The sequence below is a fragment of the Anser cygnoides genome, chromosome 4, assembly GCF_040182565.1.
Source record: "Anser cygnoides isolate HZ-2024a breed goose chromosome 4, Taihu_goose_T2T_genome, whole genome shotgun sequence".
NCBI classification, from domain to species: domain Eukaryota; kingdom Metazoa; phylum Chordata; class Aves; order Anseriformes; family Anatidae; genus Anser; species Anser cygnoides.
The window spans coordinates 31,368,845-31,384,679 of record NC_089876.1 but is presented as its reverse complement, the minus strand read 5'-3'; the positions used below and the strand labels follow the sequence as shown (position 1 = coordinate 31,384,679).

The following is a 15,835-nucleotide window of genomic DNA, read 5'->3' as shown; positions in this document are numbered from 1 at the left end:
TGGCTCGGTGCCTGTATGGGGCCATGCAGACCCATCCTCCTCGCTTCTTCAGTACTCTTTTCTACAAAGCTCCCCTCTCCAGTGCCTGGGGATGCTCAGGGCTCACACCAGGTGCCTCCCCTCCTTCCTTCCACGGGGCTGCTATCGCACACTCCTTGGCTCGCCGTGGCACCTGGGTGCCCGCGCCTGCTTGACAGCTGGAAGCTGTCAGGAGCGATGCTGCTGGCACAGAGTGTTGCTGGGCTCAGTCAGATATTGTTTGCGCGGCAGATGGAAAGCCTCGCAAGAACAGCGCCACAGCAACCGAGAGCTCATTTTCTGCGAGGAGATTTTTTTGTTATCGGGCCGTGCCTTCATCAGGTGACTCCACATCCTGACAAGAAAGGCTTTGTTAAGACACTCCCATTACCAAAATCATACAGCTAGGCTTTAAAGCTGAGTCACTCCTGGTGCCAGCATCGCTTGGGCTTCCCCAGGAAACCATCCAGGCCCCCAGCACACAGAGACACCCCCCCCCAAAATACCACGGAGGAGGAAGATGCCACACTTCCTGATGTGGAAGGACGTGGTGACACCGGATGTCAGCCTGCACAAAACCACATCACTTCAGGGACTGCAACACTCACATGGCTCAGCTAGTGAGAGGGACAGGTTCCCAAGGGAAAGATGATGGCTTTACTCAGTTTCCTTTATCAGAACCACCACGCACAGCCCTGTGGTGTGACTGCCTTCTTTACACCACCCTGGAGAGGTTCTCTCCTCCCTCCAAGTGCGTGGCACGCCTCAGGATGTTCCCCCAAAACACAGCTATGACCTGCTGCCTATGGGGAAGGTGGAGGAGCTGCCCCAACCCACGCCCAAGTTAAGTGTGAAAGGAAGGAGCCCAGGCTCAGCCATCACAGGGCTATCCCACCAGCCCGCAAAGCCCCATCCCCACTGCGTGCAACCCACACTGAATATGCGGTGAGAACTCCTTTACCACAGCATCATGTCAAAGCTTAATGCTGGTTTTATTAGGCATACATTCATTGAAATTTTACTTCTTACAAGCAAGAGTCATATCTTGAAAAGGACTTAAGATGTTTGAGTGCTTCCATCCTATTTTCCAAGGGATTTATGCACCTAGAAACCTGGAGAACAACTTGGACAGCATATATGAACTCAGGTATTTCTGAAAATGTCCTCAAAACTTCATCAACCTTGTGGCAAGCAGCTCCTTATTTTCCATTGTGCTGGTTCTTACTCTCGACCAACATCTGCCACTATGATTATGATCTCTAATGAGCTTCTAAATCACATCACAGCATTCTGCATTGATGAACTACATTCAGTAACTGTTTCCTTCTGCAAGATGTGAAACACTTCCTACAAGATGCTGAGTGCTCTCAATTCCCAAAACACAAAAGGTGAGAAACTGTTTCTTAACATGTCTTATTCAAGGAAACCTGGGGACTTGATGAGATGCATAGGGAGATTTCAGCATGCCAGCTTTACACACAGGAAATCCTCAAGGATTGCACTGCAGGTGGATAAAACAAACATGGAAAAATGCCCCAGAGAAAATGCATGAGTAGCTGCAGACATTGCCTTAGCTAGTGACCCCTTTCAGGTAAGTGAATCCAGGCAGACAACCAAGTGAGCCACAGATATTCAGGGCCCATCTCCCACAGCTGCCACCTTCACCTTTCCACCTTTAGGCTGGACATCAGGAAGAGGTTCTTCACAAAGAGGGTGGTGACACACTGGAACAGACTCTCCAGTGAAGTAGTCACTGCACCAAGCCTGTCTGAATTTAAGAGGCGATTGAACCGTGCACTTAGTCACATGGTCGAAAATTTTGGGCAGACCTGTGCAGTGCCAGGAGTTGGACTTGATGATCCTCGCGGGTCCCTTCCAACTTGGGATATTCTATGATTCCCCATCAGGATGGGTTGAGTTGGGGGACTGCACACATACTCAGTCCTGGCTCAGAAGAAAGAGGAGGGAAAAACATTTTTTTTTTTTTTTGACAGGATGTGATGTATGCAATTTTTCACAGGGTAGGGACTAAGGTGATGACTCCTCATGGAGGACTCAGCTTGGTCTTTCCCCTCCGTTCATCAGGGTCCCTGTGGTTCATGAGAGGAAATGTCAGGAAGGTTTGGTTTATAGCCATGACTTCATGGGGATATTCTTTATTTCCTGCAGATAAGGACACGTACAGCTAATGTCTGCTGCTGAGCAGTTGCCACATCACTCTGAGTAGCTGTGCTGCCCTCACAGCCTGCCTTCTGCATCACATCTGCCATGTGATGCAGGATCCATCGGGATGAAGCGTGCTGTGCAAGGTAGAGGTGGGAGTTCTCCACCACCATGCTGCTCATGGCACAGCTGGGCTGCTGAACATTACTGTGCTGGCAGCAGGCATCCCACTAAACACATGCACCTGCTTTGCTCCAGTCCAAGCATGAGCCAGGGTCTGCTGTCTGCAGAAGCATTTCAACCCATCCCAAAGCTGACACCCACTTTTGGTCAGGTACAACACATCTCAGTCTTCCCCATTGCCCAGGAAGACTAACTCACTACGGGTGCCGAGCATCTAGGACACGTCCAGTTCAGCAAGATGAAGCCATCCTCCACTCTTCAGCCCATGGGGATGCATGATGCGCCTCTCCCAGGCAAACCCTGCGGAGCTGATGGTCTGTTCACTTAGCTTCAGCCTTTGCTTAGTATGACAGAACTTCATAAAAGAGCAATATGGATGCTGAAAACAGGTGTAAAAAAGCTGCAGGGTCTCCCTGACACAGGTAAAAATCGCTGTGGTCAGTGTAACAAGGGGACAACTGAGACAACAGAACAGACCACCCATCCCACGTGAACCCTGTTCAACTCTTAACACCCTCCTGCTCCCGCCCCAGGTGTGAGGCCCCCGTTTCTTCAGGTCTGTGCACACCCAGCACCTCTGAGTACCCACCACCATGACACATCACTGGGGCTGCAGACACCTCCAAGGGTTTTCACCAGGTCAGAAGCAGGAAAGCCTAAATGAGCAAATAGAAACACAAGGAGAAAAAAAAAAGGCAATGCTCCCAAGCAGCAAGGGCAGGGCACACACACCACGGCATGCCAGTGCCGCGAGGCATCTCTGCTTACACCTGGGTGCACAGCCCAGGTGAGAGCCCTGTGACTCAGCACCACCCCAGGAAGTGAGTTACAAGCATGTTAAAGCCCATCTTGTTTGCACAGCCTCAGCACGGACCAAAGCACCTCCCAGTCTCAGGGTGATTCATGAAAAAATGTTCTTTGCTACACTGGTCTTGTAACAAAGAGGGAAAGCTGCTCCCATGCAGAAACTGACAGGCACCTCTCAGCGTGGCCAGGGGATACAGTGATATGGATCAAAAGAAGCAACAACATGACCAGAAGGCAGACAGAAGGCTCTGAGTGAAGTGATGGGTACACCTGCTCATCCCTGGCTGAAGAAACACCACCCTTCCTGCCCACAGCAAATACTTGTATTCACTGATCTGCCAGCATGACCTCTCCAAGTGGGATCTGGATTCCCAGGCGGCATTGCTCCACTCCTATCTATCGTAACTACACAGTCATAGGAAAAAACAACTTCCTCAATTACAGAGGACAGTGCATATTAACGCCACCCACTATACTGACCGATCTGACTTTCTCAAAGCTGAGGAGACAGCAGTCTAGAGCCCTGAAAAATTAAGTCCACTTAGGGCAAGTCCCAACCATCTCCCTCCCATCTGAAGACCAGCGGGGTACCACCAACACTCACTTCTCCTCCTGACAGCCAGGGAGCTGCCGCAGGAGCAACCAGCATCGCTCCCACAGCAAAAGCCCCTGACCCAGCTGAAAAAGGCTCTCACAAGCCCGCTTCCTTCCCAGCCGCCTGCTGACAGTGGATGCAAAGGAAAGACTGACCACAGTAGAAACCCCAGCCTCTTTCGTAACCTTTGGTTTTCCTCAGGCACCTCCTTTACAAGGTTTGACTGCAGCTTCACACAAGCTAACAGACTCCTGGTTTCACTGAAAGAAATTCATTAACCTGAAAACAGTCCAGGCAGCACCATGACCAGGTTCACAATTACATGCTTCGGCCATACTTTTAAATGCCCCGAACTCCCCTAATCATTCAGGTAGGAGAAGGCCTTACACCACTGCTAGTCAAGCCTCCTGCTCTAAATGCAATAAATGCCAAATTCAGACCCAAACTCTGGACTTGGGCCACTCAAACCTCAAACACATCCAAGGATGCAGATGGCACAGCCACTGTCCTGTCCCCACAGCAACCAGCCACTCCAGAGCTTCATGCCATGGCGCTTTTCCTCCTGCTTGCTATCAGGGCAGGGCAAGCAGTCTGGAGACCTGCATCAGAGAATAGGGAAGGAGCCCAGGCTGGAGCCACCACCCCTCCTCTCCTGTTCCATGGGATGCCAGCTCTTACCTACAAGCAGCGTTCCATAAAACCTCCACAAAAGGTCCAGCATCTCCCTGTTTGCTCCTCCAGGTGCTACACAGCCCAACCTCCTCCTCCTGCAGCTCTCTCCCCATTGCCTCGACCACCACAGTGTCACATCCATCCCACACAAGGTCTTCCTCGGGGTAGCCTGAGTCGCTCCAGCAGCAGCCTCTCCCCCTGCTGCAGGGGCAGCCAATGCCACCACCAGCTGAGCTCCAGGAGCGTGGCTCTCTCCCCCTACCTGCAGCACACCCCAGTGATGACACCCAGGTGCTCACATTTGGACCCTTATAACGACAGACCTGCAACCAGGCAACAGCCAGCAGCTGTTACAGGCTGCAGGTGTCCCCAGCAGCAAGCGAGAGAAGGGACCTCCATGCAAGGACAGCAGGCTCTGGATGAAAAGACAAATGAGCAAACCCTACAAGGGGCTGCAGGGGGCAGGAAGGGGAGAAATCATGAAAGAAAAAAAAAAAAAGTAATGCCAAACAAATGCAAGATGCTTTCATAAAACTGCATGTGAGAAAAAAAAATAAAATCAGAAAGTCCCTTCCAACCCTTTCAAAGCCCCTGCTTGCACAGGGTGTTTTGGCACGTCGTGTTACAACACTGACCTGCAAAGCATCGCTTGCAAGTGCAGCGTGCCCCTGCGATGGGTCTGGCATCAGCTCACCTGCACTGGCCCATGTTTTTGAGGAGACACACAGGACTCTGGCAGCACACAGTGCTCGCACAGGGCTGAATTTCCCAAATGTGGGTGGTGGGCGAAGGGTTTCTGCATGCGGGCTGCCTGGCGCTGCCCGCCGCTGGCGCTCAGCACAGGGCTCTCCGTGACTGCAGCTCGACGGTGATTGCATGCCGGAAGAGCGTTGCACAGATGACTTCACGAAACAAAATTAGGAGTCATACATAAGAGAGGACATTGCCACAGCTCTGGCGTAATTAGGAGCCATCATCATCAAGCACAGGAAATTGGCACATCTGCTTTTTCAGGCTGTTGGTCCGACGGTGGCTCGCGCGCGGTGTCAGGGGGAGCTCTGCTGCAGCCTGCGAGCCCTGCAAAGCTGTCTTTGCACAAATATTTACACAACCCCCTCCCTGAAACAGCAGTATAAGCAGTTCTTCCATCATTTATCCTCCCAGTTGTTATTTTCCCTTTCTCTCCCTAGGCCCTAGAAGGGAACATTGACTTGACAGTGTCATGTTCTCTTTCTCCTCTTCAGCCCCGAAGAGGTCAGGCTAGATAAACACCAGTCACTTGTTAACCAGGATAACCCCGAACAGAACAAAAGTTACATTCTTGTCTGGATGCTCCGCAGAAGGGGCTTGCTCCTTCCCCCTAGCGTCAAGTGACAGAACCATAGCAAATTGGGTGGCCACAGAATCAAGACACTTCATTTTTTCTTTTCTTTTCTTTTCTCTCCCTTTGGGTACCTACCCGGGGATCTGTAGGATCCCATCCTTTGATGGGATACACCCAGCTCTTCTCATGGAGAACTGCTGCCTGCTTCGTTCCCCGTCTCCTCCAGCTGTGCCGTTGTTTCCCGAGAAGACCAAACAGGGTCACTGCAACCCTAGAGTTGTGCTGAAATCCCATCCGAAGTGATCCTTTGGTGCTGCTCCAAGCCAGCGGCTGCTTCCGGCACTGAGTTTGATGTTTTCCATCACGTGTTTTTTTTTTTTTTTTTTTGCTCTCCCAGGCCAGGGCTGACTTATTTTTACTCTGTGATGGTTTGCACCAGGACAACACACCTTTCCATCTTTCTTCTCAGTCCCTCTGCTCGCCTGAGTGTAGTGGGAACAAAGGTGCCGTGTGTCCCAGTGCAGTGACAGCCAGCAGAGCATCGTGCTGAAAAACAGGAGAGCTTCTCTGCCTTTGCTGAGACCAGGAACATGCACCGATTACCATCCCTGGCTCACCTGGGCAGCTAGAGGCCCCATGTGCAGATATTAGTTGCAGAGCTCTGTTCTCACATGTACAGTGTCTCTTATCCACTGTATTGGTAACATTCAGATTTCCTAGTTTTCAGAGTTTAAAGTTGTTGTTATTGTTGTTTTTCCTGTGTTTTTCAGTGTACTTTCGGTGGGTATCGCAAATGGTTTCGTTATGTCGGAAAGGAATGATTATTCAGGAATTCTGAGCTTGCATAATTCCCAGATTTGTCTAGACAGATATTTTCCATCTGGATGATACATGCAACACCGCACTAACATGAGTTCCTGTGTTACTTAATGCTGTCCTTTTTATTTATTCATTTATACACTAGCGTGCAGAACGCACACAGACCACTGGGCTACATCTGTATGGGGGAAAAAGAATTTGTTTGGCTAATCCTCCAGCAGGCAGCTCCGCTGTGACTACCCTGGATTGTATAAGTGCTGGACTCGCAGTGGCTTCTCTTTCGCTTTGCAAAGAATGAGACATGTTGTCGGCCCGCGGTGGGACAGCATTTCCTACGAGCTCAAGGCTTTGCACCGGTGTTGCCCCTGCGCTTCAGCTCATGCAGCTCGAAGTGCCTGGGAGAGCCCCCGACCGTGGCAGAGTGACAAGTCCGGACCTCCATCAGAAAGTATATTTGATTAATCAGAATTGCAGCCACACACACACAAGTTTAATCTTTCCCAGATCAAATTTTGGCAGTCATTGAGTGTCCTGCAGAAAGCAGCTCTGTCTCACAGAGGTTGTGATCGAATTTTGGCAGTCATTGAGTGTCCTACAGAAAGCAGCTCTGTCTCACAGAGGTTGTGCCGAGATTCCCTGCTCCAGAATTGAGCTTAATGAGCAGCAAAGTCCTGCCCACCCTTTGTCGCCTATAGGGAAGGCAGTGTGCGGGGTCACCAACCCTCTGCTTGACTACAGCAGAGCCCAATGGCCCTCTCCCCTCCCGCTGGGCTCACCTCCCCATGATGAATTATTTCCCACCATGGGAAATGCTTCTGAAACACGCCAAGCTCGGTTCGGCACAAACACGGCTCACGTGAGGTCTTCCCAAGCAGTGTGGGGCAAAGAGAATGTGTGGGTGGGTGGACAGTAAGGGAGAACACACGGGGAACCTGTTTGCAAGTGCTGAGGAAAAATAAAGTGGAAGAAGCAGCGCACAGAACAAACAGGTGGCTCGCCTGGTGTCAGTACAGAGGTCTCCTGGTGCTGCCCAGAGCATCAGGGACCTCTCCCTGTTGCTACATCACCTTCTCCTCCACCTTGGCATGGGACTGAACTCCCGTCCAGCTCCCTGGGTATCAGCACGGATCTCCCCTAGCACCGGAGGCGGCAGCAGGAGGCTCCAGCTGAAGCCCTGTCTCCACGAGCCTGTTTTTTCTGGCGGCTCTGTATATAAACAGTTGTCTGGACAGCCACATTTTTCTGCTCTGCGCTCCCTGCCCGAGTATTTGCATAGTGAGAAATGCGACGGGGTGAAGCACCCGAGCTGATTTTGCTCAGCCCCTAAGGGTTCCTGTCGTGGTGGAGGGGAAGGGAAAGAGGCAGGAGAGACACAATGGTCTGATGAGTTCTGAGGATTGGGCGAGGAGGCCACATAAATCCAAATAAAGCCAAGGACATGTAAATATCCACAGGCTACTACCCTGTGCTTCCCTGCCTATCTCTGTCTCATCTAACCCTTCCAGCAAAACAGGCATGATTTATCTGCAACTTCAGCAGAAACCACAGACCAAAAGAGGAATTCACACACTTGGAAACTGGGAAAGAGCAAACCCTGACTGTCACACACCTCTGACTGGCAGGGTCGGTCTCTCTGCGAGCAGCTGGTCACATGCAGCCAAAGTAAAATTTCCAACAGCTGGATAATGTGACACACACTGCCGCGGCTCAGGGCGGGCTCATGCAGGTCTGGAGGCTGAAGCTCAACCTTGTTTTTGTGACCCTCACCACGCCATGCTGGATTCGAGGCATCCTCAGAGAGAGGGAGAGGCCAGCACTGCTCGGCCTTTCTTAAATGTAGCGGATTTGCAGCCTTTGCTTTTGCTGAGTCTTTGGCAAAGCACAGGTGGCTCAGCCCTTAATCCTCTGTGTTTTGAACATTCACGGGAACTGTAAAATGCAGCTTACTTGCCCTTTAGCCTTGCTAGCTCCGAAACATGAGAACTTCATGAGCCAGACCTTCGGCTGATGTAAATCACTGTTGGTCCACGGACTTTGGTGAAATTTCCAGCTTACATCACACCGGGGCTCAGGTGTGATGTCAGACAGCATTCTGACACGGCCGTGTCAGGGCAGAGCACCATGCCCACGAGGATGATCTCCATCAAGCCACCTCTGATTGCAGCTTTCCCAGTTCCTCTTGCAGAGGGAAGAGGCTTCAGGTCCCTTTTGGAGCAGGCCATGTGCCTGATTCACCTGCGAGGCCTGTGAGAGGCACACGATCCTTGTTAGGTCACTGTCTCAGTTAAAAACATCAATAAAGTGGTTGTGCTCATGCAGATGAAGGTTCTGGTCACAAAGCTGCTCCAGTGCAGTACAGGGTGGGACTTGATTCTAGGAACATGTAACTTCTGTAGCTCACACTTTTTTCTCAGGCTCTGTTCAATCCTGCTATTCTGACTTCCTCTTGTGGATTAGCCCCAGTAGGCAGCCACACCACACCGCTGCTCACTTCCTTCCCCCCTAAGCGGATGGAGGAACAAGAGAGGAAGGGCAAAAGCAAGAAAACGTGGGCTCAGATTAAATTCGTGAGGGAAACGTGGAAGAAGAGAAAAAGAAAATAAAGACAAGTGATGCAAATGCAACCACTCACCACCTCCCAAGGGTAGAGGGATGCCCAGCCAGTTCCCAAGCAAAGGACGGTAAGCGTCCCTAACTCCTCTCTTTTCGCTTTTTATTGCCGAGTGTAACACTGTTTGGCATGGAACATCTTTTTGGTTAGTTCGGGCCCTCTGCCTGCTTGTGTCCCCTACCAGTCTCTGCATTCCTCATGTCACTCTTTCTGTAGGGAATCGTACTCATTTAAAGACCAAGGTTGTTCCTACGTCTGCAGCAGGGAAACAAAAAATACTTGTTTGATCTCACAGTAGTGGAACTGTGTTGTGATCCATTTTAGCAAGAAAAGACTTTAGAATTCTGTGCAGAGTCCTGTCGTTCCAACAATCAATTCAGCGTGGGAAACCTGTTTGTTAGAAGTGACAAGGAGAAGATGGATGTTAGAGATATCAACTTTGCCAGCTTATCGCTGCTGTGACTGACATAGGATTCTTCTTGTATTTTGTCATGCATGAACAAGAAAGATGTCGACTCAGAGATGGAGGCTCCATGAGGATAACAAATATCAGTCCACCACACTGCAAGTTTTTCTCACCCAGCAAGCCAGCTGGATTCTCCCAAGCCGTGTGCCAGCCTTTATACCCGCAGTAAAGCAGAGGTCCTGTCACAGAAGCTTGCAGTACGATGTGCTTCTCTAATAGGGACGCAGCTCGAGGTCACGGTCACGCTCGGGTGCGCTCCCAGCAGCCCTGAAACGCAGGCCAGGCGCACTTGGCTGCAGCACCCCTCTTACACGTCTGAAGAGGTTAATTCCCCCCTGTCCCATCTGTGTTCCCTGCGTACCAGGCCTCCTGCAACCCCATAAAACATTAACTTAATAAAAGCCACGATGACGTGACAGCTTACTGCCAGTCACAAACTCATATTGATTCCTGAATAATTCATTTGGCAGAGGATGGGAAAGAAAAAGGTAATGTATGGGGGATTTTTGTCTTGGTAAACCGCTCACCCTGTGGCCAGTGCCACCACAAGCCATTTGTTTCAGGAGACTGTCCAATTCTGAAGGAAATTTGTATTTTCTTGTAAGGCATTGGGTACCTCTGACCCATGTTTTATCTTGCCACAGTTGGACAACCTTACTGATTTATTGCTCCCATGATTGATATCATGGCAGGAGACACATTTTTGGTAAATCTGAGAGCTCTAGGACATATTACTTGGCTAGAAAAATGTAGCTTAATGCATGGTGAGGAAGAATGCCCAGCCTAGCCCTAAACCTGAAGTCTCCTGAGTTCTCTGGCGCTGGAGAGCCCCGCACCTTCAGCTTCCCTGCATCATAGCTGTGAATGCAGCCCACTGGAAATTAAAGCCGCTCGTATCAGATGCTGTTAAAACAAAATGGTGAACAAAAGAATAACCAACTTTATTTGAAATCCTGTCAATCACTCATCACATAGTGCTTGTGGCAAAAACTCCGTACAGGAAACAAAGAACTAGAGGCTAGACATTTATTTTTAACTTGGGAGATAATTTGGTCTATGCAGCTCGTGGCTAGAATTTTTCATCAGAGAAAATTCACGCATCTTTTTATCCTTCAGATAATATTTTAAGATTATAAAGCATATTTGAACTTCCTGCGAAAACCTGAGGCCCCAGATGGCAAACTCTGAAGAGATAATATTCTTGCAGCATAAAGTGACGCTTTCTACAGTGCCTCATGTTCACTGCGAAGGATCCAGCTTATGCTTCAAACCAAATGCTTGCTCTATATTTAGCATGGCAAAGTCTATTGTGAAGCGGTGCAGTTTGGTGGTTACCACGTGCGCAGTCCCAGAGCAACAGTTTGGGTCTATCGGAGCTGGTTTCTGAAACGAGAAAATGGTTAACGCGCACGGATGTAACACGACTTGGAACAGCCTTTGGTTGATTCGGGGGAAAAAAAGAACTTGAGTGGTCTTTGAACTGGCAAAGAACGCTAGGATGAGTGCCTACAAAGGGAAGTAGTGATCTAAAAATAATAACAATAGTTTAAAAAGACGCAACGTGAGGAGGCTGGTGGTTCAGTCTGCTCAGAGGGCGGCAGGCTCGCACAGGCTGCGGTCCCAGCGTTCAGGGGGCTGTCGGCGGGCAGCACGCCAGGCTCGGGGCGCCCCGGCTGTGCCTCGCTTCTGAGTTTGCACCGCCCGCGGGGACTCCAAGCCCCGTGGCGTGTCGCAATCGCCTCGCTCGGCTCTCGGCGGCTCTCAAACTTGCCTCAGAAAGCCGGCGGGACGAAAACCCAGGCAGGGCAGCGGCTGAGGGGAGGGCACGGCACGGCCGAGCCGGGCTGGCACCCCGTCAGGCGGGGAGGCGCCTGTGGCGGAGCCGGGTCGCCCTGGTCGGGGCTGCGGGTGGCCAACGGGGCCGGGGGGGGGCGGTGAGGGAGGCGGGCCGAGCCCGCCCGGCCCCGGCCCCCGCCTCAGGCGCCGCCGCTGACGAGCGGGGAAGGGCCGGGCCGGGCCGGGCCGGGCGAGCGGCGGCGGCGGGCGAGGGGCGGCCACTCGAGCAGCGCCCGCGCCCGCTGAGCGGCAGCACGGCCGCGCCGGGCCCCCGCGTCCCCTCGCCGCCGCCCCGAGGCCCCATGGCGGGGCCCGCTCTGCCAACGCCGCCTCCGCCGCTCTCGTTGCCGCCGCTGCTGCTGCTGCTGCTGCTCCCGCTGCCGCCCGCCGCTGCCGCCCCGGTCCCGGAGCAGCCGTCGTGCCACGGCGCCTTCGACATGTACTTCGTGCTGGACAAGTAAGGGCTGCGCGGGGGCTGAGGGGGCGGCGAACGGCCGCCACGCGGGGCTAACGGTCGCCTCACCGGGCTAACCGCCCCCACACGGGGCTCGCCGCCCCGGCCGGACTAACGGTCCCCACACGGGGCTAACGGTCCCCACACGGGGCTCGCCTCATCGTGCTAACGGTCCCCGCACCGCGCTCAACGGCCGCCGCACCGGGCTAACGGTCGCCGCAGCGGCGAGTGGGCAGCGTTGTGTTTTTTATTTTTATTTTTTTTAATTTTTGTTTTTGTGAGGTAAAAAGGCGTTTTCTGAGTAAAATAGTGCCGGCGGTGGCCGTTTTTTGGGCAGCTGCCGCCCCTCCCCCGCGGCAGCTGCCGGCGGTGTTTGTGGCGGGGAAGTTTGCGGCGGCCGGGCTCGGCTGCTGCTCGCTGCCCCGCCGGGAAACGGCCCCAGAACCGCCCCCGGGAACCTCCGGGGGGTCCTGAGGGGAGCAAACAGTCCTGGGGGGGCTGGATCTCGCTGGAAATGCCCCCTTCCTCCCCCCCCCTTTCCGTAACTCAGGCCTACGACTCACACGCTTCTGGTTTTCTTTCCAGGTCTGGGAGCGTAGCACAGAACTGGCACGAGATATTTGATTTCGTGCATCAACTGACGGAAAGATTTGTGAGGTGCGTTTTGTTCCTTGCAGTGTCTCTAATTCTGGGATAGCTTGAGAAAGCCCACGTTTTTGTAAGCTCGGTAAATCCCTCTCACAAACATGTTAAGAGTTTGGCTTCTAATGCCCTGATTGCGAGAAAATATTGGAAACTTTCCCTTAATTTTCTCATGTTTGGAACTCAGTAAAAAGGCGATAGTAAGCATCTTTAAACACTTAAGACTCTCAAAGTACTTTTAGGGGTGAATTCCTCTTTTTCCGCCCTTATTTTTCCCTGAACCACAGGGAAATACTTCTCATACATATTTTTCCCAGAACCACAGGGAGATACTTCTCATACAGCATTTCATGTATACTGCTTTTAGAGATCTAGATAAAGATGGCAATCTGATTACACCTCTGTGTGTACGTAAGTGTGTGGCGCAGGTGAAAAATGGGGAAGTATCTTTCAAGCTCAGAAAAATATACAGGAAGTTTATGCCTTGGTAACGGTGTATGTGTCATATGTACATGTAATCAACTTTATGTTTAACTGGCTCGCAGTACTGTCTGGCAAGTAGTGGTGCTGCAGAAATGGCTGTTGTAAACACTGGCTAACTGTACAAACAGCTGAGGGTGACTGGGATGTAGCATCCTGCTTTAAAAAAAAAAAAAAAAAGAAGAGTGAAACAAAGAAAACCTCCAAAAATACAGAGACAGATGTGGCAGTTTTTGCTCTGGAAAAAGAAATTCAGCAAGCACTTATAATCTTGGCTTGCTAATAATAAGGGGATACAAATGGGCTTGCATAATTTAATACAGTGCCTACATCCATCACCTGTAAAGCAAGTTTTATGTTAAACAAATGGCTTACATGAGCTTCTGAAAGTTATTTTGTAAAGTTTCTAAGAAAAAGAGAGCCTGGGGACACTGTAGCACCACTTCTTTTTCAACAAGAACTGAAAAATACATTTGTCTCCATTAAAAGAGTGGTGCTTGTCTGGTGTAAATCCTTCCATTCACCATCTTCTGCAGCCAAATTAGAATGCCCTCTGCAACAGTTGTTGTGTAGTGGTCTGGCTGCATTATCTAAAATAATTTAGTTGGTAAGTTACTGCGCTGACCTTACACACCGAAGGAGTGTTAACAGTGCAGAGGCAGACAACCTAACCTAAGAGCATCTGACCTGGTGTCTGGCTGCTGCACGCTCAAGCTTACGTGGCACTAAGCCTTCACAGCAGGACCATCCATCATTTAGCTCCTGTGGGAGCCTGAGCAGTTCATACTGTGCCCTCTGAGGGCTGATATGGCCTTTGTGCCCCCTTCAGGCCTCAGTACACTTTTAAACAGGGTACAGAGTCGACCCTGCCCTTTCTTAAATTGAAGAGAACAGGTGTGGGCAGAACCACAGGGAACCATTCGGTAGCAGGTTGCTTCGGTCCGCAGCTAAAGTTTTCACCTGAAGAATTAATTCACAGCTGTGTGACCTGTGTGCATCTGCTCGCCAGTTTGACTCATCTGTTGCATGCGTGTTTCAGTAATAGCTCTGTTCCTGCCCTCCTCCATCATCCCGGAGTCCAAGTGCTGGGAACACAAAACAGAAATGGGGTGTCCTGAGAAGAGGACAGATTCATGGTTAGTTAGAGGACAGTTCAAGTTAGTTAAGTGGTAACTTTGAGGTTTGTACTTGTAGAGGGTTGCATCTCAAAGAGGGAAGTCTCGCATTGCTTGGGCTAGATAGATAGTGATCTAATTCAGAGGTGGGGATTTCAGCTGTTTGTTTGGCAGCTGCTTGTGGCAACTAAAACAACTGATAAACCCACAACTTAGATTATAATTGCATTTAGAGCATTTCAGATTATTTTTTTATATTCAGTACCTTAATAGACTACAAGACTGGATCTTAAATCCAAGTTCTGAGTGGCCAAAGGTTTTCCCAGAACTTTTATTTCTGTGATGTCAATAATTTTAAGTTGCATCACTGACACAAAATAACTGAAAATATATAGTCATTTATCTTTACAAGTGTTGTCTTTACTAATATTAACCCAATAAATCAGTGCTGATACACATATATCATGAATTATAAAATTTACCAAATATCTTGTCATGAATAAAAATTCAAGGCAGGTAGGACGGATGTTAAAACTTACCTTAGGAAAGTTACTGTCTTGGCCTTCCAGAACATCAGTTCTTAAGAGATGTATTTTTCCACTGATAGTTGGAGTTAACTCCTCTTAATCTTACTAAGAGACAGGTGGGCTTCTCAAAAAAAAAAAAAAAAAAGATATAATTCCTTATTAAAAGTAATTTCATACAGTATTGCTTTGTACAATGACATTTCCCTGTATGATTTTACAGAGGTTGATCACAAGTGGCACAACTCTGTCAGAGACAAACACACTAATTCTGAAAGAGTTTGTCATGCCACTTCACTAGAGCTGAAAAAGCCAGACAGTACTGCTGCTTTGATTCTGGTGATTTTATGACCTAAAAGCGTAGTTGGAAATATACTTTGTGTTGAGATCAAACTTTAAGAAGGGGTAACTAACTTGTCATGTGTCCATGTTTACTGCCCCGGAGCAAGAGCACATTGTGAGCGCATGGCCCTAACTCGTTTTTACACCAGTGAGTGATGATGAAAACACACCTTTTATACTTTGGTAGAAAACAATCTATGAATTTCACATTCAGTTGGGTCACACGAGTTCTTAACTCGTAAGTTCAGCATGTGTTGATTTGGAGTTCAGTCAGGAAGAAAAGAAAAATAATTCTAATTCTGCTACTTCATTCTCAATGCATGCCTGGAAAAGGAAGTGAGATGGGCAGAAACGTTTCAATTCCTTTCTCATTCTTGTTTTCTAGTTCTAAAGTTGTTCTTTGGAAGTTAGGGGATAAAGACAATAGTAATAAATGAATACATGAATGGAATGCTGTGCATGTGTACATTTCATTTGTCTAAACTGTTGTTTTTTTCCTTCTCTTTCCCCTTTTAAAAGCCCCAAGATGAGATTATCATTTATCGTGTTTTCCTCCCAGGCACAAGTCATTATGCCATTAACTGGAGACAGGTTAGTGCACTGCTTTTTTAATTCCCCTCTCCCTCTCCCCACCAAGGGCTCTTATTAAATCAGAGGAACAGTAACAGATACTGAACAATAACCGATACCTTTAAGTGGTGGTCAGTCACGTGGCCTCGGTGTAGAGATGGATTTAACTTTGTGAACATCTCAATGGAGAGCCTAGTAAAAGGGAAAAGGAGAG

General features: G+C 49.8%; 1 protein-coding gene and 2 long non-coding RNA genes across 6 annotated transcripts in view; 1 reads left to right on the top strand and 2 right to left on the bottom strand.

Annotated features, from left to right (window-relative positions):
* Positions 1–5,325: 5,325 nt before the first annotated feature.
* Positions 5,326–11,569, bottom strand: LOC136790794 (uncharacterized). The gene is made up of 3 exons (XR_010831386.1): positions 11,430–11,569; positions 8,529–11,041; positions 5,326–7,017 (listed from the first exon to the last, which is right to left on the bottom strand). It is a non-coding gene; the product is annotated as an uncharacterized lncRNA (long non-coding RNA).
* ANTXR2 (ANTXR cell adhesion molecule 2) overlaps positions 11,557–15,835 on the top strand; it is a 112,368-nt gene continuing 108,089 nt past the window's right edge. Inside the window, exons 1-3 of the mRNA XM_048074492.2 lie at positions 11,557–11,951; positions 12,534–12,605; positions 15,571–15,642. Of these exons, the coding sequence (XP_047930449.1) occupies positions 11,797–11,951; positions 12,534–12,605; positions 15,571–15,642 (299 nt within the window). The 5' untranslated portion in view covers positions 11,557–11,796. The remainder of the gene's footprint in view (positions 11,952–12,533; positions 12,606–15,570; positions 15,643–15,835) is intronic.
* The window catches only part of LOC125179639 (uncharacterized), a 41,643-nt gene continuing 39,767 nt past the window's right edge, over positions 13,960–15,835 (bottom strand). For 3 of the 4 annotated variants that reach the window (XR_010831388.1, XR_007167290.2, XR_007167291.2), the window contains 3 exons: positions 15,741–15,813; positions 14,725–14,833; positions 13,960–14,155 (listed from right to left, as the gene is read on the bottom strand). This is a non-coding gene — a long non-coding RNA (uncharacterized lncRNA). Of the gene's footprint in view, positions 14,185–14,724; positions 14,834–15,740; positions 15,814–15,835 lie in introns of all 4 variants that reach the window. The other variant, XR_010831387.1, reaches the window with a different exon arrangement.